We start from the raw sequence: 26,508 nt of genomic DNA on the forward strand, positions 1-26,508 counted from the left end.
GCCTCACCAGAATCCCAGAATACTCATGGTTGGAAGGGACCTTTGAGATCATGGAGTCCAACACCACCACCAATAAAAAAACAAAAAACAAACAAACAAACAAACAAACAAACAAAAAAACCAAAACAAAAACCAAACCAAAACAACAACAACAAAAAAACCAAAAAACAAAAAACAAAAAAAAAAAAAAACAAAAAAAAACAAAAAAAAAAAACAAAAAAAACCTAAAGGAGGACTCTACCAGTGATAAAAGACAATTTGTAATCTCAGACATTCAGAAAGTGGTGCCTAGATGAGCCACAGAAACCAAAATCTTGAAGAGAACTTCAATTACAAAGTAAATAATGAAACTACTGAAAACATAACAGGGGTAAGACTCATTTCATACACGGTTACACATCATGCAACACAGTCTACCCAATGCACAGGATTTACAATATTCCTCCCGAAGTTAATATTGTGCATTTCCCCCCCAAAAAACAGGAACTGGAGACAGGGGTGGGAAGTTTACACAGAAAGGAGTGTTCTCCCTTCTACTGTCAGAATGCCTTCAAATAATCCTTTACATCATCTTCTTTTCAGATACCCTCTCAGTTTCCCAGAACACACTTGCATCCTATTACCACAGCAATGTTATATTTCTACACCACTAGAAAAATCGACTATTTTACCTGAAAAACATTCCAAGTCCTTCACAACACTAAAGCCATAGAAAACAGAACGTTTACTGTTGGGAGTGGGGGGAAATGTACTAAAGGCGTATGGAAGTATTTTAAATAGAAATGTTTTTTCTGTACTTGAATTGAATTCCTACCTAAAATTAATCATGTCAGGCATTTCATTCTTTGTCATGCATTACAGAATTTACCCTTGCGCAAAGCGTAACCTCTCTCAGCCTTCATCTACAGCAGACCTATGCAAAGAGGTCTTAACTTGGCCACCATCCTTGACACCAGTTATTCAGGGTCTTAATAATGAGTTATGGATTATCAGCTCAAGCAGCAGAGTTTGGGATTAGAAACCCTGGGCTGATTCCCACATATAAAACTCACCCACACTAAATGAATACAAAATAACCACAAACACACACAGCTTTGATTTAACAAACCTCTTTTGCACTTCACAAAAGCAAATTAAGCAAAATCAGAAGAGCTCTAAGGACAATGATTTAAATTACACAGAGTTAATTCAGAGCATTCTTCACATTTAAGCTGTACTTCAAATAAAATTGCATTTCTGATACCATTCCTTGCTTTTACATCTGTATGGTTAACTTATGTAATAAACAGCATAAAGCTCTACTAGGAAGAGCTGTAATCAATCATAGATGAAAACTTCAGAAGCTTCCAATAGCTTCTGAAAAGATACTGGAAGCTTCTAGTCATACAATCAATCTTTAAAAAAAATTATTTTACAAATATGATGGTGCAAATTGACAACATATGCTTACTGCTTAAGGAAGAATGCAGTTGAGAGCCTTAAATAGTCTGTCTGTAACACCAATAAAGAAGAGCAGTTTATTAAAAGGTACATCCCACCTGTGTGACTCAGTAACAGAGAAAATACCATCAGCTGGCATCTGAACTCATCCCTCATGGCAACAGCAACAGAAGGTGGTGGAGGGGACATAAAAATTTCTATCAGAGCCCCTTTTCAAATCTATGTTTTAAAGAGGACTCAACATATACTGCCAAATTTAATTCTTTCTTTCTGAGAAAGGAAGGAACTTTCAGTTCACAGCAATTTTGAAGACAGCCCTCTGAAAAGGGCCTCACTTAATCACAGGTAGGTTGATACAGGCTGCAAGCAGAGATGGGAGCTAATTAGTTATGCCAAAAGCTATTCTGCCTCTTGGGAAGAGCTATTTGAGGACACATACTCTGACCTGTCTCTACTGGAGCAGGCTGGCAATGTCATTCTTTGGACCACAGGTGGGCTTCCATAGCCCTTTGGAGGACTGCTACCTACTGTCACCTGCGGGGCAGGCTTGACACAGCCAGGCTGGAGGAGATGCTCCGTGCTGAGCCCACATCCCCACTCCGCCACCTCTGCTCCCCAGCCAACGTGCCGATGGATTAGCACGCAGAGTGCACAGTGGGATATTTCGCAAATAACTGGCAAAAAGTCTGCAAAACAGGAGTTACTTGACAAATTTATTTTATGTTCTGACCACCCTTATTCTGAAGGGACTGCAGACAGCTCGGGGCATTTTTCTGTTTACAGAAAGAAAACTAGTTTTGAAAATGATTAGATGCCATAAGTGTAAACTCAAATCCAACTTGTTTGTTCCAACCTCATATGTAGCTACTACAAAACCAATCTTTAACCTTCCCAAAGGAAGACAAAAACTTTTCTTTCTGTATTGTCATAGCCCCATAGGGTAAAAGGGGCTAACTCTTCCCTTATAGCATTCTGTAACGTTCTCGCTGCGTGTTCAGCAAGAGGCCTCTCCCTGGATTTCAGTTTCACTGCATGTTTGTGATCAAAAAGACAGATACATGTACAAATAAAAGCAACAAGTATTGTCTACCAATCATACCTGTCATGAAATGCAGCTGAAAGACTATGAGTAATTAGCACTACAATTTAACTGAGTAGGTGAAGTCACTCTCAACACTGAATGCTCTAACATTTTATTCATTTTCAAGTTATTTCATTGGATTAGAGTGATGTTTTCTAAAAATTCCAATCAATTAGGTCCATCAATTAAAAAAATAAAAAAAATAATCAAAAATCTTCTGGGTAAGATGCCGCAAGTGTCCAAGTGATTTAGACTTTATCTGTATCAGAAGGATCTTCCATGCACAAGTATGCTAACACAGCCAAAACAATTAAAAATCCGAGATTATTTACGAAATCATAAATAGTTGTATATGGGACACCTGAAAATTATCTTACAGAATGTATTATTCTAGAAGACCCAGAAGACAAAACAGAAAATCAGAGAAAACACACTCCTTATTAGGCATGTTTATACTACCAAACCATAAGGGAAGGAACCACACAACGAGCTTATGCCCCATTTTACAAACTAAAATGGTAATTAACCTCCTAAAATTCTGTCTTTCAATGACCATTAAAATGCTGCCATTTTGGGTTAAGTCAATCACAGAACCCATCGAAGAACAAGCCAAAAAGCCTCCCTGGCCCACTGTTCCTACCCCTTTTCATTGCACTGGTTCCAGGGCTTCTGCAGGATTCATCCTCTCCCTTTTGCTTCCATTTCAAAAGCATAAAACTATCATCCTTTAGTAATTATTTCCGGAAGTCACACCAGGATTTGTCCATACGTAAGCAAAACTGTACTCCTGACCCACTTAAGTTGTGGGCTTTTTGGTTTTGTTATTAAACAAGTACAACATCCTATTTCCACTTCAGGGTAAAACTGGAAAAATGGGGGAGTCACTCTAACTATATGGCATATAATGTTCCCATGAATTTATTTGCTTCATGGAATAACTACTCCATAGCATTTTATTTGCTCAAGCTCTCTGAACTAGAGAAAACAAGCTTTTTTCCTTTGTTTTTCCTCCCTTATCCTCAAGCCCTCTCCTACACAAGTCCTTGGGAATAAACCAAAATCAGATCCAGTTGTGGCTCATAATCAAGCTGCCAGATCAGTAAGTGGGTATTTGCATTTTAGCAACTTACAATATAGCTCAATTATCTCCTTTAAACTTAAGACATTCAAATTCCACTAAAATGCATGGTTGACTTCAGTTTGACATGGCTACAGACCAAAAGATTAAATTTAATGAATGCTGCTTCCGATTCCTTGAGTTTTATAGTTTGGCTGACCTTAGCTAACAAATATTAATTGTTTAAAACTCAGGAATACTGAGGTCCCTTCCAAGCTAAATTTGGCTAGGATCCTATGATTCAGGCAACAGTCATCTAAATGACTAATGTGTAAATGAACAACAGCGGATCTACTGATGAAATCCACTTTATTTTGGATTATCTCTCTCCAAACTAATCTGAGAGTTCTAAAGACAACCAGGAGGGGAAAAAACTCAAGGGGGGTGGAAGTGGAGAGAGAAAGCAAGACACAGAGACAGGCAGAGACAGCCGGACAGACCCAGAGAGACCGACTTCACCCAGGAACATGGTGGTGAATCACTGACTGAGATTAGACAAGAGGCTTTGGGCAATAGCCCTATCAAGGTGTCCCAGCTAATTTAAAAGATTATGGATTATGTGGTCACATATGTTGCCAGAAATAAACAAGCATTTTGTTCTGAAAAGAGTATTTTCAGTCACTGAATCTACATATTTGTCAATGGCTCCTAGAGGAAAGACTACAGAGCCAAAACCTGGCTGGGTCTACTGAGCACAAGGATCAGGAAGAGACTTGCAAAAATGAAGGTAAGAGAACAATAAATCCACTGGCATTATGACCAATAACTAAAACGAAAAGCAGCTTCTTCAATAACCAAATCTTTTTTAACACAACCGATAATAAATGCATCCAGCAACCTGATTTTCTCTGGTGCAACAGCAGCAATATCCTCTGTAAGGGCAACACGCAGGTCTGTCACAGGTCACACACAAAATTACCTTCGCTTTCTAAACAAGGAAAACCAGCGGGGAGATGAGGGGGGACAGAGCAGACAATGACGGGAGACTCCCCACACTCCTCAGACCATTTCATCCATATTACTGTGATAGAATAGTTTAGGTTGGAAGGCATATTAAAGATTAGTTAGTTCCAACCCCCATGGCCCTGGGCAGGGACACCTTCCACTAGACCAGGTTGCTCAAAGCCCCATCCAGCCTGGCCTTGAACTGATTGTTGCCTGCTACAATCCAAAAGCTAAGAAACCGGGCTCAAGACCCACCTGATGTACCAGAAAACAACCACCTCTCCCCTCCGCAGGCTCCCTGTGTCCCATCTCCCAGCCCGCTGAGAACAGGCGGTACTTAAACCCCATCTTATTGTGCAAGAAACTTGTGTAATACTTACTAAGCAAAGGAATGAATGCCCTTAGCTGGTGGAGACCACCCATCTGTACCAGAAACAAGGAGCTGTACACTTTCTAGTATTAATTCTGATTCCCTTTCACTATCAGCGAATTTTAACATTCCACTACAACATCCTAAAAACAGAAATGGTCACCTGCTACACATGGGTGGAAAAGTAGATAGGGCTACCCCAGATTCCAGGTATTACTGGAAAAATTCAAGAGAGCTTTCACAAGCATCCTCTAAGTGTCACCATAAGTTATGTACTTTGTAACAGAGCTCTAAAAATATTCATTAGCTTATTTCCTCATATCGAGTTGAAACAGATGGAAACTATGTGTGCAGGAATGGAACACGAGAACAACTGAAAACATGGTTCATTTATTTATTTTTTTAACCTGGTAGAGCTTTGGAAGGGGAAGGGGGACATAACACATCAAACAAGGAATCTATTTTTAAATAATCACAATTTTCTGTAGTTCTAAATCCATTTCCAGGAAGTTAACTTAGTAAATGATGAATTTGATTTTAAACAGCTAAACCCAATAGCCAATTACACCTCTCTAAACTCTTGTGAGACAAATATCAACATGATATGAAATGGGACAATGGAAAACTAATTTGTGAACAGATTCCAATGCTAATTTCAGTATGATAGGTAGTTGCACTTAAAAAAAATAATTAAAAAACCACAACACCAAAACACCACCAGAACATCCCACTTCTCCAATATAGCTTATATGATTGAAACCAGATTTTTCTAGGTCTTGTCTAAGATATAATCCAGGAAATAAATACAAGCACAGCCAGCATACTAACAATAAACGCCTAAAGATAACGCTTAAAAATCTAACTAAAGTATTCAGAACTTAAATATCAGAACTTGCTTCAAAAAAGTATTGCCCATAAATGAAGTTACAAAGCAAGCTGCATTTGCGAAAAGTGTCCTGTGCACTGAATATGGGATATTTAATTTTGGCTTTGATTTCACACTGAATCATCTGCTTACTTATAGGATACATCAGGAAAATCAAATAACCAGCAGAAGAACCACCAAAAAAACTCCCTCCCCCGCAAAAAAAAAAAACAACAGAGGACAAAAAGGACACAAGTACAACAGACTTCATAAACACTTACTGTATTTCTGTGTCCCTCTTGTCTTGTTTTGCTATTTAACAGCTTCCCTTCTTGTTATGTACCTGAGATTAAGAGGTATAAAATACTATTTCAAAACCTGCTATCTCATTACTATTTTTTGACTTTTTTGCAACTTAAAAGTACCACTGGTGGTAGGGATGGAAGAATAGTTTGGGCATATAGTATTTCAGGTTCCAATTCATGTCTGAGTCTTTTACATACAATAGAGGGCACAACCTGTTGACTGATGCTACAAAACCACCTAAATCTAGCAGTGGTGTCTTGATCAGTTCAACTCTGGCTTCAAGCAGATATATAGCAGAGTTATGTAAATGAAAAGGAGGACAAACTGCATACTCAATAGTGAAGCTAGATTGTATGTTAAATTAGGTCAAAATGTACACTCACAGCTTTTAGTGCAATATACATGCTGGAAGACACTTAAAACACCCACAGTTCAGCTTTTGGAAGAAAAATACCTCAGCTAATTCACGCTAAATTTTAAACAGTTAAAATTATTATGTTATTATATTCGGCAAGGAAATGTCTTAAGAAAAATATTTTTAGATGTGCTTGATCTGGAGACAGCAATCTAAACAGATGAAAAACTAACTCACTCCTTTTATTGCAAAGACATGCTAGAAAAAAATCAAAACAATGAAAAAAAACCTCACAGAGCATTATTCTTCATGAAATAAAAGCAAAAAATTCTTCATGAAAGAAAGGCAATCATTATCCACTCCACAATAAAAACTAAGGTAGAGAAGTGTTTAATTAAAATCATTGCTTACCCCCAAAAAAGTGATGATACCAATTTGTTGCTAGGTTATGAGTATAAATTACAATTCCAAATAAAGCAGGAAAGCTAGGAATTTCAGAAGCATCTCACAACAGGAAGACAAAACTTTCAAGTGCCACAGGGCAACATACTACCGTGCAGCAAACGTGCTACTTGGTTCAAGTACCCCAGAATTTCCTCCAAAGAGCTCAGTAGAGCAAGGCTTTCAAAAAGCAGTTTTACAGTCCTCCACAACGTACACCATGAGCCAGCTACACTTCTAATGCAAGGGATTCTGAACACATGCAAAAATATCTCTACATCACTCACATAAGGGAGGAACTCCCGTACATTAACCCAAAGATATTCACAGAAAAACCCCTTCTGTTGCACATACAGAAGTAAAAGCAAGATTGGAGGCTTGGAAGAAAAACAAGCACCACAACAGACGGAAAATTTTGACACGGTATTGTATATGGACTTCAGTATAACCATTCAACAATGAGGGCGACCATCAGCACTTTGCAGAATTCTACTGACTTGCTAATTACTATTCCTGAATTATTCCTCCAAAAAAAATTAAGCTTTCCCACATTTCCTTTTTTTCCTGCTACTACAGATGTATTTTCAAATCATTCTTTTTTCTAACAAAACATTTGGCCTATACAAACGAGATTTTGCACACAGAAGTCCTTAATGTCTCAATTTATACCTTTGCACAAATTTAAGATCATCACATCCCATTATAATACAAGTACCCACTGCTCTCTCCGTGTTAGAACACTATTTAACATTATTAGTAATGAAAAAACAAGACTCATGTAAGATTTTCTCAAGCCTGCAGTGACTCTCAGATTTCAATGTTAGTTCAAAACACTACTGAAATAAAAATACTTTAGCTTTTAATAAGTTATTACCAGAGAGTCTTACAATAAATTATGAAATATGAGAGAAGGATCTTTTGTGATTGAATTGTTGATCAAAAGATTAAAATTAGCAAGCACACACCCCACCCCAAGCAGAAGAATATACATCCAGTTTTCAGAGTGAAAAGTTGTTACCAATGTGTTCTTCCCACCTCCCCCAAAAACCATACTCAGACCAACGTCCTTCAACAATTCCATGAGTAAGTCAAAAACAGTGAGTGAACAACGACATAGTAAAGTCTGCTGATAACAAAAAGCATTTAAAAATAATCCTAACTAGTGCAGAGTTGCAAAGCAGGTTCTCCATGAAATTCGCAATAAAGCAGCAGATAAATTTGGTGTAAATAAACACAAAAGAAGCATGTAAAAAACTAAGTCAAATGTCCTATGTTAACTACTATACAATGTAAGAAAAGAATTCTTATTGTTCTACACAGTTTTAAAACTTCAGGACTCGGTGACAGTCAAAAAAATGCAAGATAGTAGTGCATAAGAAAGGAACAGAGAATTAAAGTATCATTATGTCATGCAAAAATTGATGGTATACCCTCATCTTGACTAGTGCATGCAGCTGTAATCACCCTAAATCTTACGTTATACAGAAGAGTCAGAAGGAGTCAGAGAATGGCACCAAGAACTAACCACAGGTTAGAAGAAGTTACTATACATGCAGAGACCAATAGATTACTATTCTTTAATTTGGTTGGGAAGAGGACAGACAGACAAGTGGCATGCAAATAAAAAAAAATAATAAAATCAAATCAAATTAAAAAAATAAAGAAAATCATGTAGTACATCAGTAACAACATAATAAAATCAAATCAACTCAAATTAAAAAAAAAAGAAAATCATGTAGTACATCAGTAACAACTATCATTACTATTCAGAACACAGGAACACGGTGGAAATCAGCTATATCACTGGAGACACAAATATCAAAATTTTTGCCACAAAATGCTTGTAATTATTGCCGAAACTAGTTGAAGTCAGAAAAAAATCACAACTTGCAGAGAACAAGTCCACCAATAGCTATAAGAACATCGTCCAAAACATCACCTCTGTCCAGTAAATCTCCTAAGCCCCTCAATGCTGGCCTTTGCCAGGAGAGTAGGACAGTACAGGTGGCAAAATATTTCCCTATACTTACACTCTTTCCTTCAGCACCATTGCTAGACACAATCAGACCATCTATACTGACCTGAGCAGACCTTCGGCAGGAGTCGGAAAAGGAAGATCTCCTTTAGCCAGTCTTTGATTAGCTTATTTAATTTGCCTTTAACAGGTATGTACTTAACCACCACCAAATTCCAATTCTATTTAATGGAAAATTGCTTATCTTTATGTGCCTTTGGAATAATGGGCCAACAGTTTAAATTCTTTAATAATTTGGTCACTGTATTTGGACCTTTAAACAAAAACTCCAGCAGTAGACAGAACCCAGGTTTAAAATAAAAATTTAAAAAAATCACACACGAGAAAAAGAGTAAGTGGTACCTCTTGAGGTTTCAACTTTTCTATATCCGTGGAGAGGTCTGAGCTTTTTCCATGAAGACTGCCATTTTCCTGTAAACAGGCAATTAGTAAGAAGAATTAGGACAAGAATAACATTCTATATTGAAATTAGAGCAGAAAAATCACTGGATTTTGAAGTTAAAGTTGAACATGTAAAACAATCATAACTTATTTAAACTCTGTATGTTAATTACCACAAGGAATAACCTAGGAATGCAAAAGGCTGAATATAAATTACATTTGCCCTGCCTCTTTATGACCTGTGATGTACAGTCTTATGACACAGACCACACAGTGACTTTAGCTCTTCCTCAGAGTGATCTGATCTGGTAGCATATGAAGTAGTAGTCAGAACCTATCTTTATTCAAAATTCTGAACCACTAGTGTAATGTGGCTCATTAGTTGGGGGGAGAGGGAGGGGAGGGGAACCTAAACCAAAAAATAAAGACCATACATCTTACCCACAATTTATGCATGCAAACTTCAAACTTCAGACTAGTAAATGAAGTCCAGTGCTTTTTCAGTTATTTCAGTGCAGAAGAACTTCCTTTGTTCTACTTTTTCGCAGAATAACATGGCCATGGGATGAATTAATTTGTGCCATTACCAATTCTATCTACGGACCGTATGTATTTCTAGTGTTCATCACTTTTTCACAATTTTTCACAGAATTTTCACAGAATAACATGGCCATGGGATGAATTAATTTGTGCCTCTTAACCATTACCAATTCTATCTAGAGACAGTATGTATTTCTAGTGTTCATCACTTTTTCAGGGAAAACACAGGGATAGAGTTTTCCTGTAAAAGTAATTCCCAGACAACCATTCTTTATTGCTTCATGGAGGGCCTCTACAGAAAGTTGGGTGTTTTTCTCCCCTCCCATTATCAAATTTTTTAGGTGTATTGAAGGCCTGGGCAAAGGTCTACATTCATCAGCAAAATCCTCCGAATTCCTTTGGATAGCCACTTCACATCAATTCTGTGTAATATCTATCCTGTCGCTGTGGCACAGGCCTTCCTTATTCCTCAGCGTATGAAGACGATATTCTCCATAAAATCAAGGACATGCACATGTTTTGTAATTTTTCAAAGCCTAGCACCAGCAGCTGACACCTCCTAAGACATCCCAACCACACAGGGCTCTTGGGAAGACCTACACCTACCAGCCTCCACTGCCTGGTCAGTGGTCCCGTCGGGAGCTGCTGCTGCACCGATGCTCTGGGACTGCTGAGCCAACAGCTCACAGCTAAGCTGACCCCGCCGAGAAATTTTATGAACAGTCTTAATATCACATTCTGTGCTAACATGAGTCTTGCTCTTAAATTTACATCATTTAGCAGGCTTTCAAAAAAAAAAAAGTTTGTGTAGGAAGATATTTGTAAAAATATTCAACTTACAAGAATCTTTCACTAGAGTTTAGTACTGCTGGGGTTTCTTTTTCCCCCCACATGATTTCTGCTGCCTTCAGACAAATCCTCTACTGAAGTGAAGAAAACTAACACCTCAACACTACAGGAACAAATGAATTTATTTTTTTTTAAATGAGATGTCAAGACATACAAAACATTGTTTCGGGAGACACAGAGAAGAGGTGAACTTGATTATTTCATTTTTAGTTTATAAATCAAGAAAGTTTGTATACAAGTATTTGGTGTTCTCCTGTAATAAATTTTATAGTGAGGCACACAACACCATACTATAAAATCATTAAATTCAGCCACAAATACAAGTAAGGAAATAAATCTACATGCCAGTATTTTCAAAGACCATAACTTTCTTAAAAAAAAAAATCAGACAACATTCACTGCCAATTCTCTAATTAAACATACTTTATAACGTATTTAAATTGAATTAAGAAAGACCTATTAAAACAGTATGCCCCAGTTTAAAAAAAAAAAAGAACGTATTTTCTTTTTTAAAAAACCACACCACCAAATCCAAAACAACATCAACAAAGAACCCATCACAAGTCCTAAATAACTGGTGCTTCAGAATCTCTCAGTATCATCTCAAATGACTAGCATGCAAGAGAAAAATCCTCTCCCCTTCGCCAGCAGAGGAATAAATACTTCAATAACATTCTGGGGATAGGTTCCATCAACTCTTTGCAATATATACAGTTTGGCTAGAGTCCAACTGGCTTTAGCTGAAACTGTCCTAATATAAGTTATGATTCAGCAAGAATTGTTTGCTGGGAGGACATTTATTTTTTTTCTGCCTCACTCTTTTTTCTTTTTTATTCTTAAATATAAACTAATTTAAATCTAAGTTAAATAGCTGGGGGGAGAGGGACACCTGCTATGTATAAGAATTTAACATCTCCCTTTTTCCTGAAGCCTTCCATGGGGCTCAAGGAAAACCAACCTTTACATTTGCTTTACTTAATGATACACCCAAACAGCACCAACCTCTTGCTATCATTCTAACCTCTGGTACACCTCTGTTAGAGCACTAACACCTGTTTTTATTACCAACTTTAACATATGATTTGTGGAGGGATTGATTCTTGACTGATGTTTAAATTTCCTAGTCATGATCTTCAGTTATAATAAAAAAAAAACAAACCCATAAATAAACAAAACCAAGCAACCAACTGAAGAACAACACACCAGGCACCCCAACTTTTTACTACTGGAATATCAGTTTGCTGATCCTCTAACATGAAAAAATGTGTGATTAATATAGGCACATAGCCAATGAATCACAAGCTCAAATTCCAGTTAGGTCAGCTTAAGTCATGATTGATTAAAATGGATCAGCAACTTCATAAACAAGTGTTGAAATACCAAATACATACAATAAAAATATAAGTTACTTATCAAATGTAGAGAAGGCACCTAAAGGCTGGGCTTCACGCCTCAAGTTATGCAGGTTGTTTTAAAAGAATGCCTAATTTCTATGTTGCAGAAATACTTTTGCAACCCGTAAAGATCTTCTACCTTTTCACTATAGTTTACTTACCAAAGATCAATGGAAAAATTGGGACTCCAGGGTAAGTCTTTCTAATGCTGTCCTCCTAAGTCAGACAGAGACTTTAACACTACCCAGTGAGCTGGACAAGACCTTGCAGCCTCCCCACATCATTCCACAGCAAGAGAAAGCTGCAAAGGTGCAAGAGCTCACACAATGCTCTGGTTCAAGGGTACTGAAACCAGAGCAGATTATTTAGGCTAGGTCCATCAGTTATGTTATGTACTTCTAGTAATTAATTCATTAGGTTAAAAAAAAAGTTTATTGGCTTTTTAGGGAGTAGATATTAATAAAAAGAAACCTGAGTAGATGAAAGGGAATGTGATTTACTAAGGGAATGTGATTTTGACCATTGAATTAGGGTTTTAAAAGGCAAGCGTGCTTTTGACCATTGAATTAGGGTTTTAAAAGGCGATGTTATTTTAGAGTATCAGATATTACCAAAAACCTTTAGCTCAATAAGGTAGATGAATGAAACTGCAACGGGAACAGGAGGAAGGCATTTAAAAAGAGAAGCCTCTCTCCAACACCATATCACAGCGCATACTATAGCGGGCTAATGTTTATGGAGAGACAAGTGTTCCCTATGCTTTACCAATAAATCTGCTCCTGAATAAGTAATATGACTTCCATTTTCATTTCCTGACCATAAGGTAAATAAAATGCATGTTTGCCATTCAAGTATACAGTTATGTACCATTTGTTTTCATAAATTCTTAACCTATACATTTTTAGTCTTAGAAATCTGAATCACTATTGCAGCACATCAAAGTCATTAAAGTCTCTAAAAGATGCTAATCTGAGTATTTAGAGGAGCTTACCCTTCAAAAACATTGTGAAATCATCTGCTGATTTTCATTGCACATTCCCATAAACTTTCACTGTGAATTATTATGTGGGAACCTTACCCTTGAAGATTCATAGGAAGGACTTGGCTGACCGCTTGTTCCCCAGGATGTGGCACCTGTTCGCTCATCCATACCTAGCAATAAAAGAAAAATACAGACCTATAAGAAAAGATAGCAAAAGCATAATGTTCTCTGATGCAACCTGAAAGCAAATTCATCCGTTTCCATACACTTAAAGCAAACTAATCCGCTTCTGTATACTTAAAGCAGCCTTTCTAAAAACAAAACTTAAGATGAAAATTTCCGTGTTAATGAAGCTGGCTATAAAGCAACCTACTCATTTGGACACCTGCAGCTGCTGAAAACAGGAGCATAAAAAGTCAAAAAGATTTGCCAATCTGCAGTGCCTGCCCTACCCAATCCATCAGAAATTAGCATGAGTAACAAAACAACGATGTTAGCCAGGCTTTTTACACAGCCTGATTTATCCTGCATCTTAAGTACTGAATATTGCAGCACATACTGTGAAATATATACTTGTTATCTACCCTGTGATCTCATGTCTTGCTTAAGTATTGTAAAATGTGTGAAATTATTTCCCCTACTTGGTCTCTACATGACATGCCAGATATTTTAGCATAAGGGGGGGAAAGGCAAGACAGACTGGTTCTATTTCAATGGCTTAAAAAAACCCCACAGAGACCCATGGTGTCTGCCCTGCTAAAACAGGAATCTTTAACTCTGTAACGGTTCTTTTAGAATCGGTTCCCTTTATGCAAATCCAGGTTACAGCTCAAAAGAGAAAGAGGAAGGAAAAAACAAGGAGATCTTTAAACTCAGTATCACAATATGTATCCCATGTATTATCAAGCCAACAATTAGAAATACTGTTGCCAACACTTTCTCCAATTACTTTCTATTCAAAGTTAATTGGTCAAGCCAGCTTTAAACCACATTCCAAAACAACTAACTGCAAAAGTACCTGAATTACTATAGCCAATTCATTCATATAGGATAAGGTTACTACCCTAGTAATCAGGTTTCTGATGAGCTGTATCACAAGATATTTTTTGTTCAGTGGGTAGACCACTCCCATCCTAAATGGCAGACTTCCACACACTTTGTCCTACAAAACACAACTCATTAGTTCCCTGTCACCCAAACTTCTCTCATAAGGAGTTTTGATATAAAGCATAAAATCTTTATGTGATGTATAGTATAAACTATTTATAAGGCTTTATATGTCATAATTTATAAATAAGAACTAAATGTCACTATATATAAATAAGAGCTGAGTGCAAGTTACTCCACACAATCATCCCTAAACCCTAACTTACACTCCAACTATGAAATTTTCATGCATATACCTCAGTCTGGCCAAACTACAAAATAAAATGCGCGATGTTATTTTAGAGTATCAGATATTACCAAAAACCTTTAGCTCAATAAGGTAGATGAATGAAACTGCAACGGGAACAGGAGGAAGGCATTTAAAAAGAGAAGCCTCTCTCCAACACCATATCACAGCGCATACTATAGCTGGCTAATGTTTATGGAGAGACAAGTGTTCCCTATGCTTTACCAATAAATCTGCTCCTGAATAAGTAATATGACTTCCATTTTCATTTCCTGACCATAAGGTAAATAAAATGCATGTTTGCCATTCAAGTATACAGTTATGTACCATTTGTTTTCATAAATTCTTAACCTATACATTTTTAGTCTTAGAAATCTGAATCACTATTGCAGCACATCAAAGTCATTAAAGTCTCTAAAAGATGCTAATCTGAGTATTTAGAGGAGCTTACCCTTCAAAAACATTGTGAAATCATCTGCTGATTTTCATTGCACATTCCCATAAACTTTCACTGTGAATTATTATGTGGGAACCTTACCCTTGAAGATTCATAGGAAGGACTTGGCTGACCGCTTGTTCCCCAGGATGTGGCACCTGTTCGCTCATCCATACCTAGCAATAAAAGAAAAATACAGACCTATAAGAAAAGATAGCAAAAGCATAATGTTCTCTGATGCAACCTGAAAGCAAATTCATCCGTTTCCATACACTTAAAGCAAACTAATCCGCTTCTGTATACTTAAAGCAGCCTTTCTAAAAACAAAACTTAAGATGAAAATTTCCGTGTTAATGAAGCTGGCTATAAAGCAACCTACTCATTTGGACACCTGCAGCTGCTGAAAACAGGAGCATAAAAAGTCAAAAAGATTTGCCAATCTGCAGTGCCTGCCCTACCCAATCCATCAGAAATTAGCATGAGTAACAAAACAACGATGTTAGCCAGGCTTTTTACACAGCCTGATTTATCCTGCATCTTAAGTACTGAATATTGCAGCACATACTGTGAAATATATACTTGTTATCTACCCTGTGATCTCATGTCTTGCTTAAGTATTGTAAAATGTGTGAAATTATTTCCCCTACTTGGTCTCTACATGACATGCCAGATATTTTAGCATAAGGGGGGGAAAGGCAAGACAGACTGGTTCTATTTCAATGGCTTAAAAAAACCCCACAGAGACCCATGGTGTCTGCCCTGCTAAAACAGGAATCTTTAACTCTGTAACGGTTCTTTTAGAATCGGTTCCCTTTATGCAAATCCAGGTTACAGCTCAAAAGAGAAAGAGGAAGGAAAAAACAAGGAGATCTTTAAACTCAGTATCACAATATGTATCCCATGTATTATCAAGCCAACAATTAGAAATACTGTTGCCAACACTTTCTCCAATTACTTTCTATTCAAAGTTAATTGGTCAAGCCAGCTTTAAACCACATTCCAAAACAACTAACTGCAAAAGTACCTGAATTACTATAGCCAATTCATTCATATAGGATAAGGTTACTACCCTAGTAATCAGGTTTCTGATGAGCTGTATCATAAGATATTTTTTGTTCAGTGGGTAGACCACTCCCATCCTAAATGGCAGACTTCCACACACTTTGTCCTACAAAACACAACTCATTAGTTCCCTGTCACCCAAACTTCTCTCATAAGGAGTTTTGATATAAAGCATAAAATCTTTATGTGATGTATAGTATAAACTATTTATAAGGCTTTATATGTCATAATTTATAAATAAGAACTAAATGTCACTATATATAAATAAGAGCTGAGTGCAAGTTACTCCACACAATCATCCCTAAACCCTAACTTATACTCCAACTATGAAATTTTCATGCATATACCTCAGTCTGGCCAAACTACAAAATAAAATGCAAGGAAATACTGTAAAGAGCTACCTATGGAGTAATAACATTCTCGTCATGATTTCCTCAAGAAATGTGTTTTATGAAGCTACAAAATACTGTTTCGATAAAGACAACTGGCAGAAGGCATGTTAACCTGAAAGTACAGTACGACGACCCAGATAAGCTGTAGGCACCTTTTGTGTGGTGCAGGAAAGATCCTCAAGGCTGGAGAACGCTCTGAAAACGCAAACCCACCACAGCATGGAGCAGCAGTTTGTGGAAGTTTGCTGCATTCTGCAGCTGACAGCATTGTTGTTGTTTCCTTGTAACTGATCCAGGAGCTGAGTAAAAAGTCGTGGCTGGCACCGACAAAGGCAAAAGTAATCTTTTGGCACAACTGACTCTTTTCTGCCAGAAACAACAGTGCTAGTAATCCAATGATTATCATAACAAGTCTTCCATTGCTTTATTTTCAAAAGAGACCGGCAGGGGTCGGAGGGAAAGAAAAATATCTTACTGCAAGACAAAGTCTAAGACACAGTACATTGTATCAGCCCGTTTAGGAAATATGTCAGTAGATAATGGTTATGCACAGAGCGTTTGGATGCATGACCTCTCATCAGTAAAACATGTTACTCATTTAAAAATTTGAGTCAGTGGGACATAAGAGCTCATGTTAAGGTTCTGCCAAATCAGCACACGTACAACTAAAAATTCTTGTATTTTAATTCTACCATTTGAATTATGCAAATAAATTGTTTAGAGAAACTGCTCAAAACCAAAATGTAGTCATTTAAGATGGAGAGGAAAACAAATTTCTAAATGGTTCCCAGAATTCTTTTTCTAAAAAGCCCAGTACGGTTAGCTAGAGTAATCAGGACTTTCAACACACTTTCCTTTTTTCTGCCAGGTGTCTTTTTCCTCCTTTTCATACAGCATTTTGTCTTTTCTTACAAGCACAAAAGAGGTTTGCATCTAGACCAACCCTGTACTCAAAATTTGCACCTGAGGCACATGCATTCACGCTTCAGAAGCTCCTTGAAGGCTGCAAGGGACAATGTCAAACACTGCACACAGAACCCCTGCACTGCTGCTGCTGGACCTCTGGGTTTCACGTGGATGGACACCCCTTGCTGCCCTCAGCCCTATCAAGAGCGGAGAACCGGTTGGCCAACAACGCTCACCCAGGAAATCGGACATGTGTCTACAGTGGTGCTCAAGGAATCTGCTCGGTCTCACACACTAATGTTTTTTTCCACCCATGACAGATGAAAAACAACTAAATGCTGCAAGAGACAAGACAAACTCTAGCAGGCTGGGCACAACCATCCAATACATACTTTAATACAGCCCAAGGTAGCTCCATGTGAATGAGCCAGGAGCATAAGATTGACTTTCCAGATGGGAGGAGACCCAGATGGGATGGCAGGGAACACACAGGAAGGAAGAACACAGAATCATCTGTGGTGATAAATTCAATAAAGTCTCAAAGCAAAAGTGCCATCAAAAGGGTTCAAGTGTTTTCCTAAGAAATGAAGCAGGGAACACACAGGAAGGAAGAACACAGAATCATCTGTGGTGATAAATTCAATAAAGTCTCAAAGCAAAAGTGCCATCAAAAGGGTTCAAGTGTTTTCCTAAGAAACGCAAAACAGAATGGAGGAACTAGGGGAATCATCACCTTTGCACAGCCCATTCCCCAAGGAAAGGGGGTGTCCAATTCCAGTACTCACAAATTCATCACAGATGCTACAAGGCACAGGAAAGCTGTGATGGCTAGCAGAGCACTGAAAAACATGCTGCACCTTGAAAGGCCACAGTATCTCAACCTGTTTAGGCAATGCAAAAAAGGGGGAAATTCACCAACTGTATGTTAAAAAGGTCTAGTAACACAGATACATGCCATCAGGCAGACAGAAGTATAATGAAATTCTACCCCCACTGCCTTTTTTTAGTAGGCATTGAGGATGGAAAGTAATTGAAATGACTCATGAGTTGATTTCATAGTTCTCAATCAAAATCCTCTATTTCTATAGCAGATATGCCACAGTTGAGCCAGGAAGCAATTGCTAAGTTTGATCCCTGTTTGAGTGGATAGAGCTGGCAGCCTGTGGCTGGTGTGGCTCCCACGGCATCCCAAGGCACTTCCCTCCCCTGTCCCGGCCATCCCCTGTCCTCCCCGGACACGGCACAGCCCACAGCCAGGACCTGGCCAGGCCATGGGAGAGGCTGGGTGCCCTCACCCACCTCAGGAAGGTCAGGCCAAGCAGGCACAGGGATGCTTTCTGCCTTTATGCGTTGAATTCTAGAAAGGCTTTGCTTAATGTCACTTTTAAGATGGCACTGTGAGCATTTCAAGCTCTTCTAGAAGAAAACCTGAAGAACCTGTTGCCTTACTACTTCAAGATATGTATTCATTCTGAAGAGACAGGTCCAACCATTCATCTAATAGAAAAATTGGATCTTACAATCTAACTGGAATGAAAATTGTTGTTCTTGCTGGTATAAGACAAAGACAACCATATTTAAAACTTATTTCAAGAGATACAGGCTCTAATGTTCGTGTAAACAAGGTAATATACTTTATAGGGTTACCATCTGCTATGATGTTGATCAAATAAATGATTTGACAAAAAAAAAAAAATCACATTGTAGATTGTTATACTAGGTACTCAAGGTATGAGCTTCTATCTTTTATAGTTTCTTTATCCAATTTTGTTTCAGAGTAATGATATTCCTTCAGATAAGATTCAACAACCAAAATCAATTGCAAAAAAACTAGAGCACAAACCATAACAGCACTGATTATATTTTGCATCTTAGACACCGAAACAAATCAATCTACCATTAGACCCCATATTGCAAGGGTCTATTGTGAAGTATAATACAAATTATTACCTAAAATTATATTTTAGGTCCAGACTTTCTAGTAAGGGACATAAAGAGAAATATTACATTATTTAATGGAGAAATACTATGTCAATTAAAAAAAATAAATTTCAGTAGGTTAAGACTAGTTCTCAGCCTCTTCTTGTTGATTCCACATAGAAAATATTTCCCATTTTATAGACTTTATACTCTTAATAATATAGTAAAATAATTTCTACTCTTACAAAGTACCTGAAATTTGCGAGTCAGATAAACAAGTAAAGACAAGATATAGTTCCAGACATTTATTACTGGGGAGGGGCAGGGGGAACACTCAAAACCAAAAGCAGCTTTGACAATAGATGTCATGTGGTGGGCTTAAAATATACAAAGCTAAAGGCATTAATCAAATTGAGAAGAGAAATGAAACCCAGGCAACCTATCAACAGTCTAACCACTTAAGTGCCACTGGCATAAATTCAGATGCAACATTATAATTAGATAAAAGACAAACCACTTTTATTTCAAACTACATAAATAGAAGGTTTTCTCTCCACCCACCCTGCCCCCAAAAGGAAAGGCAAGGGGAAGTACTTAAAGCACAGGAGAGAAAAAAAAAAAAAAAGTAATGAGAAACTTCATATCTCAATCCATAGTGTTTCTTGGAGAGTGCATCAATTGCGTTACAGCACATGGATACCAAGTTCACTCCATCCCTCCAGATCAAAAAGGAAAGTTCCTCCCCAGTAACAGAACTGCTTATTGGAGGCACCAGTGGGAGAAGCAGAGCAGTATCGCTTTCTGTAACCTTTTACTCCAGAAAAGATTAATGGAAGTGCTGTGGATATGGCACCAAAGCACTACCTTGAGTCAGAGTTGCCCAGTACAAACTCTGGACTCCACAATTCCTTCAGGAAGCTTCCTGAGATAATTTTATTGAATTGCATGATGCTGTTCACTCTCCTCCCTGTACTGAACCACTGAGTCACAGATTGAACACCTAATCCATTGTGTGGTCTAAAAGTGAGGTTTCTCCTGGCTTTAACTGTTAGTTTCAATATCCTTTCCCACCTGCCCAGTCAATTTTATAACCATGAGAGTCGAGGCTGATAACTGCCAACCTCTAATGGCAGGCAATGAGGCCATTGAAGCCACCCTGGGAGGCATCCGTTTTCTCGATTATTACCCATAGAACACTAGATTCCATTTCAGTATTTTTCTTTCCAAAGATGAGGTTTTAGTATCTGTTCGAAATATCAACAGTGATTATCAATAGTAGTAAATAAATTAATTTCCATTTTTGAAACACTGTTCATTCTGAAGAATCCCAGAACACAATTATCTGACAAAGCAAAGAATAAACACCTGCTATGCCAGCTATTGTGGAAATTATTTTAATAGGCAATAAGATATGCTATACAAAGTTAATTTCTATCCCCAGAATAAGCAATCACAATTCAAACTTCAATAGAACTGAATTATTCAAATGGGAGGAATATACAGCAAGCACGTAACTTGCCTGGGCAATAACTAAAACTTTGACCAAAATTAACATTGACAGGTGTTAAAAATTAGTTGTAACCTAAAACATTATCAGCAAATTGAATCCTCTCTTAATGGAAAACTGTTTAAAAACTGTACTTCTATACAGAAAATTATTTGCAAGAACAGAATTTTCTCAGATCAGAACACAACTCCAGGGTATACTCTTGAACTTTTCCTAATACAACAAGATACTCACATTGTATAAAGTCAGAAGAAATTGAAAAACAATCATGCTGGTTCAGGAAAATTGATGAAAAGCTTGAATTTGTTTTAACAGTGTCTATTAACATCAAAAGTGAATACTGGTAATACAGTTCCTGCATAGCCATCAAGTATGTTCTAGATTTGTTTCCACTCATTACCTAAATACAATTTGCTATTAAAAAAAAAAAAAGGCAATTACTACTTTTAACTTAATTTCACAAACAATCCTATTCATTTCTTGTAATAAGACCCATGTATTCCCAACAACGCTAGGTTATTAATTCCTGTAATAGAAGTGCTCTTACAGAAAAGTCAGAAGTTACCTGCTCCTCTTGCATCATATTCCCTGCTTCCTAGAGTCTAAACCACATCACTGAACACACCAAATGACACGGCATGACCTGGACACTTTAAATACAATACAACCTGCTCAAATTAAAATTGGAACTGACATTTCCCAAACTGTACTAAACCAGAAAACTGCACATTACTACACCCATCTTGCCAGAAAAAGTACATCAAGTACAGTTCAAAGAAGAGAACATATTTACAATACCCCATGTAATATGCTGTATGCAATACATTTGTTATTTGTGTGTGTTTATTCAGATAATTCAAGCATAAGCTAATAACAAAACCTAAAAAAATTAACATTTAAACTGATTTGGGTTATTTGTGTTTGTGTGTTGTTTTTTTTTAAAAAAAAGGAATTTCCTTACAAATCTACAGAGGTGCTCAGAGTAATACAGAGTATATTTATTCTTAGCCTCTGAAAAAGAAAACACTTCCCTTTAATAATACAAGCTTTAATATTAATCTTCCATCCAATTTAAAGTTAAGAATCTAAAAGTAAAGTTTAAATGCTAATCTTCATAGATTATATCCTGTATATAAATAATATTTACATGTGTGCACACACAGAGTGTATTTTGCTACCTTTATGGTTACAAATGTGAATAAAGCAAGCCAGCTTAGAGATCAAGCCTTTAGCAGGGACACAACCCAGAGCTTTTATTCACATGCAAACACACACACAGTTAAACTGCTATTAAATTGCATCATGCTGCATATTCTCCTTTCTGTATTGAACCATCAAGTATCAGACGGAACAGCTCTAACTAGCAAGGCTCACCCCTACAATATTAGCTATCATAATAATCCATTCTACTGCCAAATTTTCCTGTGGTTACTTCAGTTATGACTCAACAGCTTTATATAACCACCCACTTTAAAAATATATATTTATATATACACCAAATCAAGTCCAGTGTCACAAGACTGCACACACCAGGCCAAAAATATTCAAATATAGCCTCATGGTCAACAGCTACGGTTACCAACTGTATTACAACAGCGCAGAAATCTGCCAAGTCAGGCAGGAGAACACAATACAATCCCAGTTACACTGTGTGTAACTGAGGCACTAACTCTCACAAACAAAGAAACCACTGCAAGTGGGACAGCTTTTCCAACAACGTGTGGAAAAAAGTTAAGAAAAAGCACTTTCAGTCAGTTACTGTATCACAAAGTGTCCAGCAAACTTTGAACCTCTTGAAAACAAAACTCCCAGATCAACCTGGGGTCAGTATCCCTTCATGGTGTTGATGACTGTGATACATCTTTATAGATGTACAATCAAAATTATCCAATTGCAACAGATTAAAAGTACTGCACTGATATTTAGAAGATCAATAATGCCTTAATTAACACTCAAACCTTCTAAGGAAAAAGAGACCCTTTGACATACCGAGTTTGAGCAGAGAACAAAAAAAAATGGAGCTGAAAAAATAGATCTGTGAGAAACTTCATATATTTTGAACTTCTGAGTTCATATTGGTGAACCGGAGGAAAAATAAAGCATCAGACAAATCCCCTGCATCTTAGTGAGCCAGGATCTTGAGCTTTGAGTAAAATTACAAGTATAGTATGCAGTATAGCAAAGGAAATGCCAATGCAATTCCACATTTACACGTCTATGAATGGAAACAAAGATATTTATAGATATCAAGATCCCAGAAGTCTGAGTCTGATCTTCAGAGACGTAGACCAACATGTTTCCTAAAAGCATGTGGAAGAAAATCTATACTTTGCTAAGGGGTACACAGTATCTCAGTATCAGATTTTTTGCTACCCTACACTACTAAATTCTAAAGTCTATCTAACAGCAGCATGGTACCTCACATTAGAACAATACACTAACATTGTATGTTTTTCATATAAACAAAACATGCAGAATACAAAGAAGTTTGAACGGTTTTCAGGTTTACTTCTAGACAGGTGTATCTTTAAAATTATTTCTTCTGATCACCTGTTGCAAAGAGCGTATCTAACAGGACTGACTCTCTTTACTGAACAAAGCAGAAGTTACACATCAAGCGCTGCGTGAATGTAACTTCTTTGTAAGAGAATTCTGGCTCTTTCAATTCAGCTGGGGAAAAGTGTCCATTATATGAACATGTCAGCAATAAATATCATGTTTTAACTTTAAAAATCAAAGTTTATCTGTTTAGTATTTAAACAGAGAAATGCAAGCACTGCACATCTGCTCATCTGAGCGAGGGATGTGGCAGGTTAACTCTAAGTTACATGTGAAAAAACAATAGAATAAATATAGCACATGTTGACTTAGGTAATTATTACAACCCAGCTCATTTATCTCTCTCCAAATCCCAAAAATCAAGATGAAACCCTTCATACTACTTCATTTTCACCCAAGAAAGATTTTGCAAGGTTAGGGGTTCACCATTTGCCCTGCAGCACAATAAAGTGCCCTGCTGGCTTGTCCAAGGGACAGGCTGCACCTATTCCCTCAGTAAAACAGCTTCCTAGAACAAAAGGTGTTTTATTCTATTATTTTAGGAGGAAAAAATAGTTTAAAGTAAACAATTAAAAACTTTCAAGAAGCTTCTCTACCTGCATTTATACAGTCAAGAATTTGAGCTGATGGAAGTTAGCGTTAGCCTGCAGTATCAAGGACTACTTTTTCCAGCCTGCATTTTGCAGTAACTAGTGCTTCCCCCTCCATAAGCTAGATGGAATGTAGTAAAGCTCTTGCCAGATGTTCTCCTTTTGCAGAGGCCCAAAACCAACAGTTCTCAATAATTCCATTACTTCCAAAGTAATAGCCAGAACCCAGTCTGAACAAACGATGGAGATCTGGCACAGCCTGTGCTGCCAGCAGGGCCCTCAGGCACCTTAAGAAAAAAAAAAAGAAAAAAAACACAACAAAAAACAACGAAGAAACCTTTATTCCCTCAACATTGAAACAATCCTTAGAACCACTTTTTGACGGGTATTTTATCGGTATTTTTTAACTTCATTCTCAAAGTAAGAAAACATGACATTCTCTGTCAAAGGAGAGAAATCTGTTTTTAAATTTCCCAGATATCATTAAATCTGCCCAAATATTTGCTGAATGTAGCTCCTTGCTGGCTGGGCTGTTAGCTGCCTGCTGAGTCAGGCAGGCTAGCTTTGTGTTGACAGCTCCCTCGGCGCGAGTGGCAGTAAGTGACAGTGCGCTCGCGATGCTGGGAAGCTGATATGATACAGCTCCATCTCCTACATCCACAAACGAGGTGTAAGGAAGATTGTTGCCTGATGTTAACGGGCCTTGCACTAATGCATAGCAGTACTGCAGCAACTGTGACCTCTGAGGGGGCCTAGCGTACCTTCAATCCCAAAAAACACCTCTTTCTGTTCATTAGGTGCTTCCATTCTTTCCCTCTATTGAAAAGGAAGGCTGTTCCTCCCACTGAACCAAGCTGTCTCGCCACAGCCCGCTGAAGGATTAAGTTGCCTGACATTTGTCTTCCCTAGTTTCTTCCTTCACAAGCAAAAGGTATTAACTGACCTACTAATTGCTGCTGCACTTAGTACCACCCACGTTTTAAAACTCTTCTGCTACTATATCCATGTTGTTACAGCTTATGAGCCTGGAAAGATTACCTTCCAATAACAAAATCACACCTTTAGAGGATCAGTAACACAGAAGTAACAACTCTAGACTGTTCAGCACTACGGTATTTAAGTGCTGAAGAACAACGGTTTAACATTGTTAATTTAGAGTTCTTTTCAGAATAATAATGCTAAGTAGCATCACACTAACTAAAAAAAAGAACTTATTTTTCTATTCTGAACTACTAAATCTGGCAAGATCTAGGTCTGGTGGAAATGAGTCCAGAAATACCCACATTTGCTAGCAAAGATGTCAAGATTTCTCCAACTTCTAAACAAAAGAAAGACTTTCCCCCTGGTTTGAAGACTTCACTGCTCTTCCCTCTATTTTTTCTGTTCGCTTTTCATTTAATACTCCATAGTCTGGTTGGACTGCTTAACATTTCTTCTTGGCTTAAATCCTAAATATCACACTTTTTATAGAAATGTGAGTTTTCAATGCTTTTCTTGTAACAAGTGTTACATGAGCTAAAACACTCTTAATAAAATGCACTTAGAAACCATACACACTTCAGAAGCAGAACTTTGATGGAAAAGTTAGAACTGGAATTTATATTCAAGTAACCCTGTTTTAAATTGCCTTTGTTCTCTTAACAACATTACAGTTGGAACTGACTTACCTGTTGCTGTTAAAGTGCACTCATGTCTGCCTTTCCCCCCCCCCCCCGCTTTTTTTTTTTAAATAAGGACAGGTTGCACTTTGAATAAACAAAAATTTTCACTGCTGCTTCTCAAAGTATGCTGTTACAGCAGTTCTGTAGGTTATAACTAGAAAATGCTGAAAGCCAATAAAATACAGCACAGTCTTTCTGTGGTGAAAAGCACCCTTACCTGGTAATTAGCCTTCCCACAATAATAATACAGTATTAAACACTTCCAAACATTAACTTGAATAGTCTGTAGTCAAAAAGCAAGCAGCAATCAATAACTATTTTTTAAATTCCCCCTCCCAGAATGTTTTAAAAGTCTCTCCTTCTACAAAAACAGCAAATAGTCTCACAACTTCAATCCTATAGAACTTACACCTTAAAATGAAGAACAGATTTCTAGGGATAGTTAATGAGAACACAGAGGCTAGTGATTTTACATTAAAATTAGGACAAATACCCTAAGTTTAGTATTACAGGTGAGTAAGAATAAGTGGAAGGACATTAAAGCCCGTCAGTCCCCAGGAGAGCAGAGCAGTCCCCGCTGCCAGCAGAGCCCTCGGCCAACGTGCAGCTGCAGCCACAGGACGTCTCCTCGGGCAGGGTCAGCCTGCGAACAGGCAGCACTCACCTACTCCTTGCAAGGGATTTCGATGCAGGCACCACTGCCAGACAACAGCTCATGAGTCAAGTTTTCTGTATGCAAACACAAGCCTGTCTTACTAACAGCTACGGGCTGGCTGCCACCCGAAGGTGGCCATCCTGCTTCCCTTGGCACCTGGCTGTCCCCACTGCCCAGCTTTTCTCTCCTCCCCAGCCTAGCACCAGGGATTTCTAGGGTCCTGCACTAAACCGGTGCAGGAAGAAACTAGTAGAAAACGGAACCATAAAAAAAAAAAAAAAAAAACCAAAAAAAAAAAAAAAAAAAAAAAAAAAAAAAACACCCCT

General features: G+C 37.6%; 1 protein-coding gene across 7 annotated transcripts in view; it reads right to left on the bottom strand.

Moving 5' to 3' along the window:
* TCF12 (transcription factor 12) overlaps positions 1-26,508 on the bottom strand; it is a 171,707-nt gene that overhangs the window by 111,347 nt on the left and 33,852 nt on the right. For 6 of the 7 annotated variants that reach the window (XM_014944368.1, XM_014944365.1, XM_014944367.1 and 3 more), the window contains exons 4-5: positions 15,033-15,106; positions 9,298-9,366 (exon numbers count right to left, since the gene is read on the bottom strand). In XM_014944368.1, coding sequence (XP_014799854.1) covers positions 9,298-9,366; positions 15,033-15,106 — 143 coding nt within the window. Of the gene's footprint in view, positions 1-9,297; positions 9,367-13,197; positions 13,268-15,032; positions 15,107-26,508 lie in introns of those variants that run through there. The other variant, XM_014944373.1, reaches the window with a different exon arrangement.

Source organism: Calidris pugnax, unplaced genomic scaffold (assembly GCF_001431845.1).
Source record: "Calidris pugnax isolate Ruff unplaced genomic scaffold, ASM143184v1 scaffold70, whole genome shotgun sequence".
In the NCBI taxonomy this organism is placed as follows: domain Eukaryota; kingdom Metazoa; phylum Chordata; class Aves; order Charadriiformes; family Scolopacidae; genus Calidris; species Calidris pugnax.